The sequence below is a fragment of the Podarcis gaigeae genome (assembly GCF_964106915.1).
Source record: "Podarcis gaigeae genome assembly, chromosome: 4".
NCBI classification, from domain to species: Eukaryota; Metazoa; Chordata; class Lepidosauria; order Squamata; family Lacertidae; genus Podarcis; species Podarcis gaigeae.
In genome coordinates, this window is record NC_139677.1 from 66,882,591 (window position 1) to 66,896,181 (window position 13,591).

Sequence of the window (13,591 nt, forward strand, 5' to 3'; positions counted from 1 at the left end):
GATTGAATAATACCCTAAATCTATCTTGCCTGTAGGGTTTTTAAAATACCAACCCTCAAATACTACCAAACCGCCTATCCATGTATGTCTGGGTAGCTTTAGCTGTGGGACGCTGCTGAACAAAAAACTTAATTACTTACCAAAGCTGCTTCTAGACTGTCACTAATTTGCGGGTAGAATGCAACATAGCAGCTAATACAGAATGTGGCAGCTAGACTGGTGACTGGGAGTGGCCGCTGAGACCACATAACACCTGTCTTGAAAGACCTACACTGGTTCCCAGTACGTTTCCGAGCACAATTCAAAGTGTTGATGCTGACCTTTAAAGCCCTAAACGGCCTTGGTCCAGTAAACCTGAAGGGTCGTCTCCATCCCCATCGTTCTACCCGGACACTGAGGCCCAGAACCGAGGGCCTTCTGGTGGTTCCCACACTGCGAGAAGCAAAGCTACGGGGAACCAGGCAGAGGGCCTTCTCGGTAGTGGCACCCACCCTGTGGAACGCCCTCCCACCAGATGTCAAAGAGAAAAACAACTACCCAGACTTTTAGAAGACATCTGAAGGCAGCCCTGTTTAGGGAAGCTTTTAATGTTTAATAGACTATTGTATTTTAATACAGTGGTACCTCAGGTTAAGTACTTAATTCGCTCCTGAGGTCCGTACTTAACCTGAAACTGTTCTTAACCTGAAGCACCACTTTAGCTAATGGGGCCTCCCGCTGCCGCTGCGCCGCTGGAGCATGATTTCTGTTCTCATCCTGAAGCAAAGTTCTTAACCTGAAGCCCTATTTCTGGGTTAGCGGAGTCTGTAACCTGAAGCATATGTAACCTGAAACATATGTAACCCAAGGTACCACTGTATTCTGTTGAAAGCTGCCCAGATGGGCAGGATATAAATTATTATTATTATTATTATTATTATTATTATTATTATTATTATTAATTATTGATGCAACATCATACAAACAAATCAGAAAGAATACTCAATAAACAGCAGGCATCATAGAATCTCCCTGCAAACTTTGTAAAAACAAATCTGGATGAATGCTTGATGGACAAGTTGGTATGGAAGTGACCCAAGTGAATGGTCCCATGACTAACAACAAAGTCACCATTGTCTTAGCATGCTCTATGCCACTTGCTAAAGCCCCGGTTGTTCTCCCCAATTGCTAGTTGCAAGCAGTTGCAAGCAGTTATGGAAAAGACGGGGAATCAAGGGCACATGCACAAGCAGATGAATGCACAAGATGCTGTGGTTGAATGGGAAGATGAAGTAGAGGAAGAATGGATAAAGTGTTAGATGACGGAGTACCTGGCATAATCTCCACAGCAAAACTGGGCAGGAGATCAGCAAGCAGCCCTGTCCTGCCTAGAAAAGACAGAGGAGGGGAAAGAAGGAGAGAGGTTAGTGCAGGGAAATCACTCCTTTGCCTCAGCATGAAGCCTGCTCTTATGTTATGATGAGGTCTCTATGCTAGGGATGGGGGAGACATTTGATTCAGTTTCACATTTAGAAGTGAATTCAAACTTCCAAAACAGTACAAGAACAAACCCACAGCCATCCCGCAAAATTCGCATTATTCTAAATTTTGCAATGGACTTTGCCTACCAAGTAACGTGTAAAAAAAGATGTACCTGCTCGAGTAAAGTGTGCATAAAAATGCATACAATAGTGAAAATAACATACAAAATTTATTCTGTTACAGAAAAGTACTACCAAAAAGGGTTTATTAGGTGAGATTACGTACAAAAATATTATTAAGAGAAATTCACGCTAAAATGCTGATGAATTTTCATGAGGACTTCCTTTTTTAAAAAAGAAATGTGATATGTAAATGTGGATAACTGAATTTAAGATTAGAAAAATGAGGAACTACCGTATTTTTCATCCCATAGGACGCTCCGTCCCATAGGACGCACCTAGTTTTTTTGGAGGGGGAATAAAGGGGGGGAATTCCTTTCTCCCCCCCCCAATCAGGTCGGGGAAACCAAACCAGGTCGGGGAACAGCGGGATGGCGGCGCTGCACCTCCCCGCTATCCCCCGAGCTTGTGGGGCTGGCCGATGTCTGCCCCTGCAGCAGGCTGCTATCTGCAGCCTAGGGAGCCCTGCGGGAATTCCCGCAGGGCTCCCCAGGCTGCCGATGTCTGCCCGGCACGCGGGGCGCTCTGCTTCAGGGCGCCCCACACGCCAGGTGGCAGGCTGCTATCCGCGGGCTCCCCAGGCTTGCTGATAGCTTCCTGAATCCTGGAGAGCGAGAGGGGTCAGTGCGCACCGATGCCTCTCGCTCTCCAAGCTTCAGCGAAAGCCTGTATTCGCCCCATAGGACGCACACAGATTTCCCCTTCATTTTTGGAGGGGAAAAAGTGCATCCTATAGGGCGAAAAATACGGTAGTATGATTTATGTGTGGTTTCTCCCCTTTCTTATTTCTCAGTGAACTGTACAGGAATGGATGCAGTTCCCATTCTCCACATCTTTAAACTGATACTGATTTAAAATAGGTAAAGGGTAGATATAGGAAATAGCTGCAGGAAGCACTGCTTCACAGGAGAAATAGTAACTATACATATTACATTGTTTAGCTTCATGCATACATATGTCTCTTAATGAAACAAGACCAAAAAAATCATTTTGGCCACACTTTCAGTATATATGGCCTATTCCTTTTGAGACTTTATTATAGGTAGCAGTCATAAATTCTGCATTGAGCCTGCATAGATTGCTTCCAGTTGACATGGAAACAACCTGGTTCAGCGGTGCTTTACAGAAAGGAAAGGCTTGACATTGTAAAACATACTCCACACTTGTGTTAGTAGCAACTTGGGTCATTCCAACCTTGACTGCCTCTGGTAGTTTTAGAGATGTCTGGTAAAAACCCAGAGATGCAGGGAGTTAGGGATAAGGTCTCTTAAAGAAAACTGATATTCCTAAAATTAGCATTGTAATCTGGATTTTTTGTTGCCATTAAAGCACTGATAAAATCTCAGTTAAAATGGAAAATGCAAAGAGCTGAATGATTTCCACCATCAATCCTGGCTCTTGTGAATACCCCAGCTATACAAAACATTGGCCCAATTTCAAGGAAAATGTAATTTTATCAGCATGGTAAGTAGTAACCTGTACAAAGTTTAACATATTCACCTTCTACATTTATGCATCTATATTTTGTTACAGCTCTTGATTAAATGGATGCAATCGAACATTTTCATATCCAATTTAAGAGCCAGCTCATTAGCATGATTAGATATCATCCTAAGACCTGCAGGTTTCTTAATTGGTCAAAATGTTAATCACCACAAGGAGCCATCCCAGTGTCAAAATAATCCACAAAATTACTGTGGATGACCTACAGTAGGATGTTCAGACAGAAATGTGTATGAATTAAGTCTCTTGGCACTCAGAAGCTCCACAAGCGCACCATGAAATGGCAAGAAAAGGTGAGTCATCTTGAATACAGTGTTATGTTGCATCTTGCTCTTAGTAGACATATACTGCAATCCTAATGCATCTTCATTTAGCAGTGCTATTGGATTCAATGGGACTTAATCCCATGTGACAGGATTACAGTCCAAATAAACTGCATGGACCATAAGATCAGTCCATTTTGCTTTACTGTATTTATTTAGAATCCATTCATGAGAAAGGGCAATATTTTACCTTCAGGAAGATAGCCACTGGCTACAGGATTCTAGATACAAACTTGTCTCCACATCAGTCAGCCAGTTCTGCATTAAGCAAAATTTAGACTAAGATCACCAACTGGAATTCAATTCTTTCCTACTTCTAGTTTTCCCCACTGAATAAAAAAGAGGGCTATACTTATTAAGACTACAGTATATGTTTCTGGTCCCCTAACCATGAGGCTATTCTCAAAGCAACAATAAAAGCACTCTAAAGTCTAGTAATGCTTTGCCACCTGTTGCATTTCATCAAAGCTGCTGTTATATCACCACTGTAACATCATCAATCATGAGTGGCTCTTGGAGCCATAGTGGAACGCAAAACTGATTCTGCAGATAATGTGCTCACATTTCCTTATAACAATAATTGTTTCTATCACCAATAGTTTTCTTGCAACTATCTTTGGGCTGAACTATATGTTACACACATAACAAAAGGCCAGAAACTCATTTTCCTGGGGGAAAGCAGTTTGCACTGGAGAAGCAACGTAACAGGGAAGGGATCTTTAACTCTTACTATTCAGAGTGCTTCTTCCTACCAAATCCTGCTCTTTTCTACTGCTATCCCTACAAGGTCCCAAATCCAAGGTTTAAGACACCTGGTGAGGATACGAGCACTGTTATGATGGAAAAGGGTGCTACTCCTTCACAGTGTAGCATTTTCTTGATCTAACTGTGCCCCTCCAAAGTTCCTATTTTCCTTGCTGTGGGTAAACATATGAAAGGTACCAATCAGGAAAATGGCATGGGCAAAATGCTTCTAAACAACATGGCAGTCCTGATTCAATTCTCCCCTTCCCTTTAAAGAGAAACTAAACATTGGGAGATCCCATCACAAATCTCCCACATTTCCTCTAGTTCGACCCTGAATGTAACACTGTACCTATTCCTTCATACACATTTAAAACAGCAACTGAACTAAACACTAGTCTCAGTTGCATGTATGTTTATGACTTTCAGTCACAAAAAGCAAATATGTAGGGAGAGAAAACTTCTAAACAAGTCTTTTCTGGTGCCCTCCAAATTATTATTTTTTTTCTTTGCTAAACCCATTGTCCCTGACCATTGACCATTTTGGCTGGGGCTGATAGCTGTGGGCCAAAACTATCAGAGGCTACCAGGTAGGAGAAGCCTGCCGATACCTGGAGTGTTGGGTCATGTTTTCTAGTTAGGGAATTGTTTGAGGCCAAGTGTGAATGCCTAAAGATCTGGAGAATTGAACATCCCAAGCACTCTCAAACTGTGATCTGGCCTCCAAAACAAAACAGATGTGGTAGCCAACCTGCCAACCCCTGTATTCCAGCACATCCTGTCAAAACAGTCAGATCAGCCTCGATTGCCAGGGGCCATGCTGCACCCTCCACACTCCCACAGAACGGTTTACAGCCAGATTCCAGAATACAGCATACAATTCAGACAAAGCACACACACCCGCCCAAAGACTGTGTGTTTTGTTCTCGTCTCACAGATTTCTTCTCGCCCTTCCCTCCTGCCCACCACCCTGTCTAATGTGAAGAATTCAATCTCTAAAGGAATTCACTAAGCTCTCTCCTTGGGGGCTAGTTCAAAGCACGGGGGTGAGGTGGAGGCAGGGCAGAGGCCATGCCTAGATCTGAACCTGATGACTTGAATATTCCAACAGAAATTAAACAGCACTAAATAACTGTGCCATTGCCCACCTTTCAGCATTTTGATTCCCCCCTCCTTTTACACAAGCTGCATTAATTCAAAGATAACCGCTCTTCCCAATGCTGCGTAATTCCACCCCCCTTCACAGAACCTCCCCCTGATCCTAGTTTTTAATACCGGCTGTTAAGTAGGCTGCTGAAAAACACTACAGCTGACCCAGCCGCTCTTGTTCATACCAGTGGTAACCACAGCAACGGTAGGGGGGAGGTAACACATGGGCTTGTCATGAATGCTCGCTAATTGAAGGCCAACTTTCCTCCCACAGGGATGAGCAACAAGTGAACCAAAAATATATAACGAACGAGGACAAAAGAACACACTGGGTGAGGAAGGAAGAGGTCTGAATACCTCTTGGAAATTTTCAGGCAGAAAATTGAGACATTTTGCACATTTAGAAATTTGATAATCCAGGCGCAAGGCAGATGTGAAACAAAAGGTTATTTTTATGGGACTATATTTTTGGGGGGGAATAGAAATTTGAAGGGTACAGTCAACAAATACACAAGGGCTGCCAGGATGCAGCTGTAATATTCTTAAAGGTTTTGGTTTTAGCAATCTGCTTGAGGAAACACACAAGTCTATTCCACTGCCAACATTCAGTTGCTATTTGCTTCCCAGCCACAGTGATGCAGAATGAGAGCATGAGCATTCAGGCTTCCAGTCAAGGGGCAACCAGCATTTTTGGGTATGTCCAGGGGTCTCTCTCTTTTCTTCCCCTGCCCCCAAACTGTGTGAGAGCAGAAACTGACATTGGTGCAATTAAAAGAAGCTTGGGGTGGTTGTACCTTACTCCAAAAGAGGCAGTCAAACCCTCCCCTCATGACCATCTTCTTTAAGAGATAACTTCCTCAGGTTAAATGGTGACCTGAGCTAACCTTCGTTCCTGTACAAAGGTAAGCAAGGACATTTATTCACCTCTTCTCGTAATTGTACACTGGGAATAGATCTGAGTCTGGCACTTAGTGGAGGTGCCAAACTCAATTCAAAATCAAAAGCAGGAGAGTACGGAGAAGGAACAAGCTGGCAGGGGAAAATAGCACATTAAGCGATCCAGATAACAGACCATCCATCTTGGCGTCCTGTTTATTATTGCTATTTCTTGCTGGAAAGGGAACTGCAGACATTTGATAAATCAATTGCAACAGTAGCATAGATTTCAGTGTATTTCACCTCCCCATAAACATATTTTTATCGGTGCGGGCTCCAAGCCCTCCTGTTTTCATGTGTCAGTAACTCAGAGCAACTATCCTACTGCTAGGCTGACTAGATGGCCCAGTTTATTAGGATTGTCCCAGATGGTTATTTCCAAATGGCAAATTTGTCCTTGTTTCAATAATAAAAAGAAAATCTAGGACATGCTGTCATTGTCTCTATTCCCGCTGCACTGCTGATTATACCTTTTGTATAAGTACATCCAGCAGCTGCCTCTCTGCCGTTTCCCTAAATGCACCTGCTGCCTCTTAAACCATCAGTGGAAGTTTGAGCCAGACACATAATCAAGTTGCAAGGAGTGGGCAGCAAAGTCTACAGAGAAGGAGCAGGCACTGATTTGGCATAGCATGTACAAAGCAGAGAAAAGAGCAGATACGGGGAAGTGAGTTACAGTGTTAAAGCAAAGGAAAGATATACTGATCCAAATGGCAGGGGAATAAATCAGAAGGGCAAACTCAAATATGGGGAAGGATGAAGAGAAGTTGTAAAATTTTGACAAAGGAAAAATAAATAAATGAGACAAGAGGTAAGTAGGTAATGGAAAAAGGGAAACATCCTATGAGACAAGACACACAAAAAAGGTTGAAAAAACACCATGGATGGTCAATGTGAGGGGGTGAAAACATGCAAATGTAAACACAGAAAAATAGCAAGTGCAGCTAAGCACAGAATAGGAATTTATGATAACATTGTTTTTGGACATATTGGATTACAGCAGTCTGGTTCTGCAGCTCTCTAATGGGAAAAAGGAACTATTGTTCTTCTAGCGGTGGCAACGTGTGGCTATTTGGCAAAACCGTAGCACTCGTTGGGCCTCGACATTTAGACATGATCCCATAACAGCATAAAAACGATGTAGAGAGGAAACACGTCTCTTGTAAATCAGAGGGCATCCAGGAAGCCACTGAGAGATTTATTGGGAGAGTGTGACCCTGTAATGAATTCCTCTTTCCTCCCTCTGCTAGAAATAAACTTCTTCTTTTCTGCCCATCCCTCTCTTTCTTGTTTTGTCAATCAAGGGAAGAACAGCAGCAGCTATTTGCAGAGATCAAAGTTTTAACAGGCAACAGAGACCGCCAAGCAGCCTGTTACCATAGAAACCTTAGTAACAGAGGCCTTTGAATTGTGCCGGTATCCTTTGTTAGCAGCATGTGGCCGAGGCTGGCGAGTGAGAAGGAATGATGGGGAAATCTTTGGACAACAAGCACCACTTCTAAATAGCATTAAAGGAGGGGAGCAGGACTGGGCAGAGGAGACTCAAAGGCTGCTAACAGTGCCATGTGGGCTTGAGGCAGAAAGGCTGGGGGGGCGAGGAGTTACAGCACACTGAAGATGCAGACGGGAACTACCACTCCATCAGAAACAGGCATTCACAGATCATGACAAAAAATAAATAAGGAGTTACTTTGTTCTACCCTTTTCATATTACTACTATGTGTGCTATTCTGTTAAGTTTTACTCAGAGCAGGTCCATTGAAATTAATCAACATGGCAAAGTTAGGTCCATTAATTTTAATACCACCCAATGAATACCACCCACTGTTTGCTTACTGATTTGTTTATAGGTGTCAGGAGTCAAGCCTGCAGCAGGATGGTGGGACCTTAGTCCCTCATATAAAGCAGAGATTTAGGCTGTGTGTCACACCATGCTCTTGCCAAAGAGCCAGAGTCCTTTGTTCTGAATTGGCCAAACTAATGAAACTCTGAGAAACACATGAGCAGTCTCCCAATGGCTTTTTATTGTTACTGAAAGGCAATAAGGGGTCAGGGATTAGGTATCTGACTGGAGAAGAAGCAGAGGAAGGAGTGCCTAACCCTTTCCCCTCAGGCCATTTTTCTCTATATACTACATTTGCACTTTCTGTCATCATGCTGCTGAACAAATAAACAACGAAGAAAAGAGCAGGCCGACAGGTGGCCCAGGCAGGCCTTTCCATGCACTTCCGGCCAGACTGGGGTAGGAAGAAGAGGGAGGGCAGACAGACACCACAGGGAGGCAGGGTGAGCAAACAGACCAGGCAGGTGGCCCAGGAAGTTCTTCCCAGATTCCTCCTGTTGTTGCTGCCATCACCACTGGTATGGGGAGGGGAGGGGAATGAAGGGAAGAAAGTTGCTCTCCACTTTGTCCTGCTGCCATCACTACCTTGTCAACTTTCTCTCCTTCATCCCCCCCCCCCCCACAGTGGCAACAGTGACAGAAGCAAAGAAGGGATGGGGTTAGGGAGTGGCAAGGGGTTGAGAGGGTTTTTGGTGGCAAGCTGTGTGGGAGGGGGTTTGGGACCAATTGCGAGGCAGGTGCTGGCAGTCTGTATGTTTGCGATCAACACAAGCAGCCTCAGAAGTCCCTAGTGCAAGTGAAAGAACGGGCAGGGAGAAGCCATGCCATGAGAAGAAACCTTCTTTGCATACATCCTTCCTGCTTGGACAGCTCCTTTATCAGTGAGTGTGTGATGACACCACTTTTGAATGGCAGACAAACTCAGCTCCCATCCACAGTGGCTGCCCTCCATCTTAACTTCCCCCAAGTGCAATGCCTGTCCCTTGCCTATTGAGATTGGACAGCCAAGTTCAGCTTCCATTCAAGAGTAGTACTGCTCTCTGCTCTCTGCTATTTGGCCACCAAAGGAACCAGCAGCAGGCAGCAGGGTTAGGCCAATGAAGGACCCTACTGAGCCCCTGGGGCACTCAGCCAATGTCTGACCTGGCTGGCTGTTGGTGCTACGCCTGCTATTCATCACTAATCTCCCAGTCAGGATCAACATGAAGCAATAATATGGGCAGGACCTGCAAACAAGGCACTTTTAATTATAGGCAGGGGAGCCCCCAAAAGCTTCAATAGCACTTTGCCTGTTCACACTAGAACAGCTGGTGCTGCAGTTACATTACTAAAAAGGGAAAGAAGCCCACCGCCACAAATCAAGTCTGAAAGGAATACGGGAGGGTAGACAACAAAGAAAATATTTGACTGCATTTATTTAGCAACATCATCTGGAATTCTCTATAAAAAGCAAATGGGTAGAGGATGGCAGTTCCACAGAAAAGAGTCTGTGTAGAAGCGACCTCAGACGCTATTCATTGCAGCTGCTTGAAACGCAGTTTCTTCACCCAGTCTTACTTCCTCTGTCTGATCATACTCAGACCACCACTATTGATTTGGCAACCACAGGATCAGATAATAGACCTATAACTCTGAGGGAGTAGGCAACAAGAGTGTCTGCTGTGAAGCCTTCTTCCCCAAACTACCACTTCCTCCACACAAGTCTTCACTTCTGCTTTGGTGACAGGGGATGTGATAAGACATCTACTCTCCAGAGAGTGCCAGTTGCTAATCTGCAGTTTAGCATTTCAGTGGACTATGTTGTGGGATAACAGCATCCCACAACATATCAAAGATACCAACACCTGTTTTAATCACAAGTACAGTGGTACCTCAGGTTAAGAACTTAATTAGTTCTTGAGGTCCGTTCTTAACCTGAAACTGTTCTTAACCTGAGGTACCACTTTAACAAATGGGGCCTCCTGCGCTTCTGCCGTGCGATTTATGTTCTCATCCTGAAGCAAAGTTCTTAACCCAAGGTAATATTTCTGGGCTAGTGGAGTCTGTAACCTGAAGCGTATGTAATCTGAAGCGTCTGTAACCCAAGGTTTTGGCAGCTTTTCAGCAAAACAATATAAAATCAGTGGTTCTTTTAACTATCATATCTTTATCATATTTTAAGTAGAAATTCACTTGAAGGATTCCTCTAACGTTCGCATCCATATCACCTTGTCTAATGCATTTTTGCTGAGGCAGAAGAGATCACTAAAACTGACCTAAAGTAGCATGTCATCCAGCAGGGCCCTCACCTCGCGTGGAGTCAGACTTTCCTCTCCACAGAGGCTTTTCACCCACTCTGCTTGCAGTTATTTTATTCTATCCTGTTCTGTTAAATATGTATAGGGTTGTCACATGGAAGATGGAGCAAGTTTGTTTTTTCCTGCTCTGGAGGCAGGAAACCAATGGATTCAAAGTTACAAGAAAGGAGATTCTGGATAAATATCAGGAAGAACTTTCTGACAGTACGAGCTCTTCAACAGTGGAGCAGGCTTCCATGAGAGGCAGTGGGCTCTCTTTCCTTGGAGGTTTTTAAGCAGAAGTTGGATGGCCATCTGTCATGTATGATTTAGTTGAAAATACTGCATTGCAGGGGGCTGGACTAGATGACCCTCAGTGTCCTTTCCAACAATGTGATTGTAAACGTATCCCATCAACACACACACAGACAGGAGGCATGAACTGATAAAGTAAGAAGGTGTATTTCCATAGCTGGTGATGACAAAACGATCCTTTCTGAAATTTGATGGTAGGGAATCTTCCCATTTCTTGTCCTAAGGGGGGGGGGGGGGAGATAATCTAGCCACCTCCAAACTGTCAGTATTTTGCAGGAAGGATTTAAATAACATGCCAGAAATTTAGGTTTCTGCAATTAAAATGGATTAAAGCATCCTGTCACAACATATCTACTTTATAAAACAAAAAACAAGACTTCTGGGATAGGAAAGTGACAGGTAAATGTACTTAATTGTGTCAGATATTTGATAAAATACGTACAGTATTACCACCACACGCAAGCCGTGTGATGCCAGTGAGCAACCTTTTGATAAAGTCGTGGTTTTCTACAAATGCACTTATGAAAAATCTTGTGAAACTGAATGCTCACTTTTATATATCTAAATCAGAATATATGTGTTTCCTGCCTCAATCAGAAAGATTCAGATGTTGCTCTGTCTGTATGATTAGTTAATTTCTACTTCTACAGTTTTAAGAAATATTGCACAGAATGAGCAAATAAAACTTTTGAAATAAATTTGTCAACAGGCTAGTGAAGTAGGAATGTTTTAAGTTATCTCAGTTATGTAGGATGACCCATAAACATCTATTTGCTCTTAAATAACCCATATTTCATGATTTTCAAGAGCTTTACTCTTGCCGCATAAAAAGCTACCCTTCTCACATAAGTCCAGGGGATAAGGCAGCCCCCAAGGTGTTGCATAATTTATAGGCAGCCCCTAATCCCTTTCCTGTTCTCGTTTTGCATCCCCCTCTAAGGGAATAAGCCTCCCATCTGAATATCAGCAAACAGAAAAACAAAAGCCTCTCACTCTGACTCTCCAAGAACTAAGATATTTTATCTCAGCATTTTCTACAGTTCATTAATAGTGGGATGGGGTTTAAATGTCCCAAGAAGCTACAGAACCTCGAACAAATAGTTGTTTCTAAGTGTTTGTCTTCTCCTTTGAATAATGACAAGAATGCTAAGCATTGGCAATGAAATACTACTGGGTGTGCAAAAAATAAATAAATGCATTTTTATAATGTATTATGCACACACACAAGAATATAAGTAGTATATGTTTCTGGTCTTGGATCAGACCAAGTTGGAGCCAATCATTTGCTTCTGAGAAGCCCAAAGCAGGGCATAGAGACACCTGATGCCGCCCTCCCCCAGTGGCGTAGCGTGGGGGGTGCAGGGGGGGCCGGCCACACCGGGCGCAACATCTGGGGGTTAGGGTTAGGGGGCGCAAATCCACGGGTTAGGGGGCGCAAATTACTTGCCTTGCCCGGGGTGCTGACAACCCACGCTACGCCACTGCCCTCCCCTATAACAACTGGTGTTTAAACTGCTTCTGAAGTGGAAGTACCAATTATACACAATCCTATGCATGTAGAAATAAGCCCAACTGAATTTAGTTGTACTTGGCCCCGGGACTGCAGTCTTAGCCATTATGACTAACATCCTTTGATAGCCCTACTCACTCCTACTACACTGATATCTAGGTAAGGTAAAGGTAAAGGTACCCCTGCCCATAGGGGCCAGTCTTGACAGACTCTAGGGTTGTGCGCTCATCTCACTCTAGAGGCTGGGAGCCAGCGCTGTCCGCAGACACTTCCGGGTCACATGGCCAGCATGACAAAGCTGCTCTGGCGAGCCAGCGCAGCACACACGGAAATGCCGTTTACCTTCCCGCTAGAAAGCGGTCCCTATTTATCTATTTGCACCCGGAGGTGCTTTCGAACTGCTAGGTTGGCAGACGCTGGGACCGAGCAACGGGAGCGCACCCCGCCGCGGGGATTCGAACCGCCGACCATGCGATCGGCAAGTCCTAGGCACTGAGGTTTTACCCACGCCGCCACCCGCGTCCCGATATCTAGGTAATCCCATCTAAACCCAAGGCCATTACCACACTTTATATACATTGTGTGTGACATGCGCTACATCTTCTGCCAACTGATTTCATTGAGCAACCTCAGGTTTTAGGATTGTGAGAGCAGAAGCAGAGGGGAACCTCCTATCAACTAACATGACCAATTTGGGATTTCTGGAGGGCGCCTGTGCAAATGGGTACAAAGAGCATACATGCTAAATGAACATGCTTGAGGAGGGAGTCAGTATTGGCACGGCAGATTTTGTCTCATTGGGGGTGCCAGAAACAGGAAACTTTCAATAAATAGGAAAACCCTCAGAGGCCTAGCCAGCTTCTTATTTTGGAGTATGGGATCCTTCTCTCTCCCTCCCTCCCTTTCTCTCTCAACAGAGTCCAAGACTTTGTTCATCACAGGGTATCACTAAGTGACACAAAAGTAATCTCTCTTCATCATCATAATCTCCCAGATAACCCCTCAAGTCCCTCAACTAGTTTCCCCTCTTTCCTGAACTCCAGTGTGGCTCAGCACTGGGCTGAACCTGACCTTTCTTCCTTCTTTCTGAATATAGCAGGGCCTCTTTGAACCTTGCCTTTGCCTTCTCTGAGACATGCTCCTACTCTTCCTCTTTTGCTGCTCTCCTTTTCCCCTGCCGGCCACCCAGTGGGACAAACGGAAGCGCATCAGATGTCCAAACACCACAGCACTTCAGGTCCACCCATGTTTACATCCGGTTATTTATGACCTCCCACATGATGGTTTAAAATAGAGCTGAGCCAAAATTATCTGCAGACGTATTAACAGTAGTCTGTGAAGTGGATCTAATG

The 13,591-nt window shown here is 44.2% G+C and overlaps 1 protein-coding gene across 5 annotated transcripts in view; it reads right to left on the reverse strand.

Annotated features, from left to right (window-relative positions):
- The window catches only part of ILDR2 (immunoglobulin like domain containing receptor 2), a 38,197-nt gene that overhangs the window by 13,095 nt on the left and 11,511 nt on the right, over positions 1-13,591 (reverse strand). For 3 of the 5 annotated variants that reach the window (XM_083736731.1, XM_083736730.1, XM_083736732.1), the window contains one exon: positions 1,311-1,367. The exons of the other annotated variants lie outside the window; for them this stretch is intronic. In XM_083736731.1, coding sequence (XP_083592857.1) covers positions 1,311-1,367 — 57 coding nt within the window. The remainder of the gene's footprint in view (positions 1-1,310; positions 1,368-13,591) is intronic. 5 annotated transcript variants of the gene reach the window in all.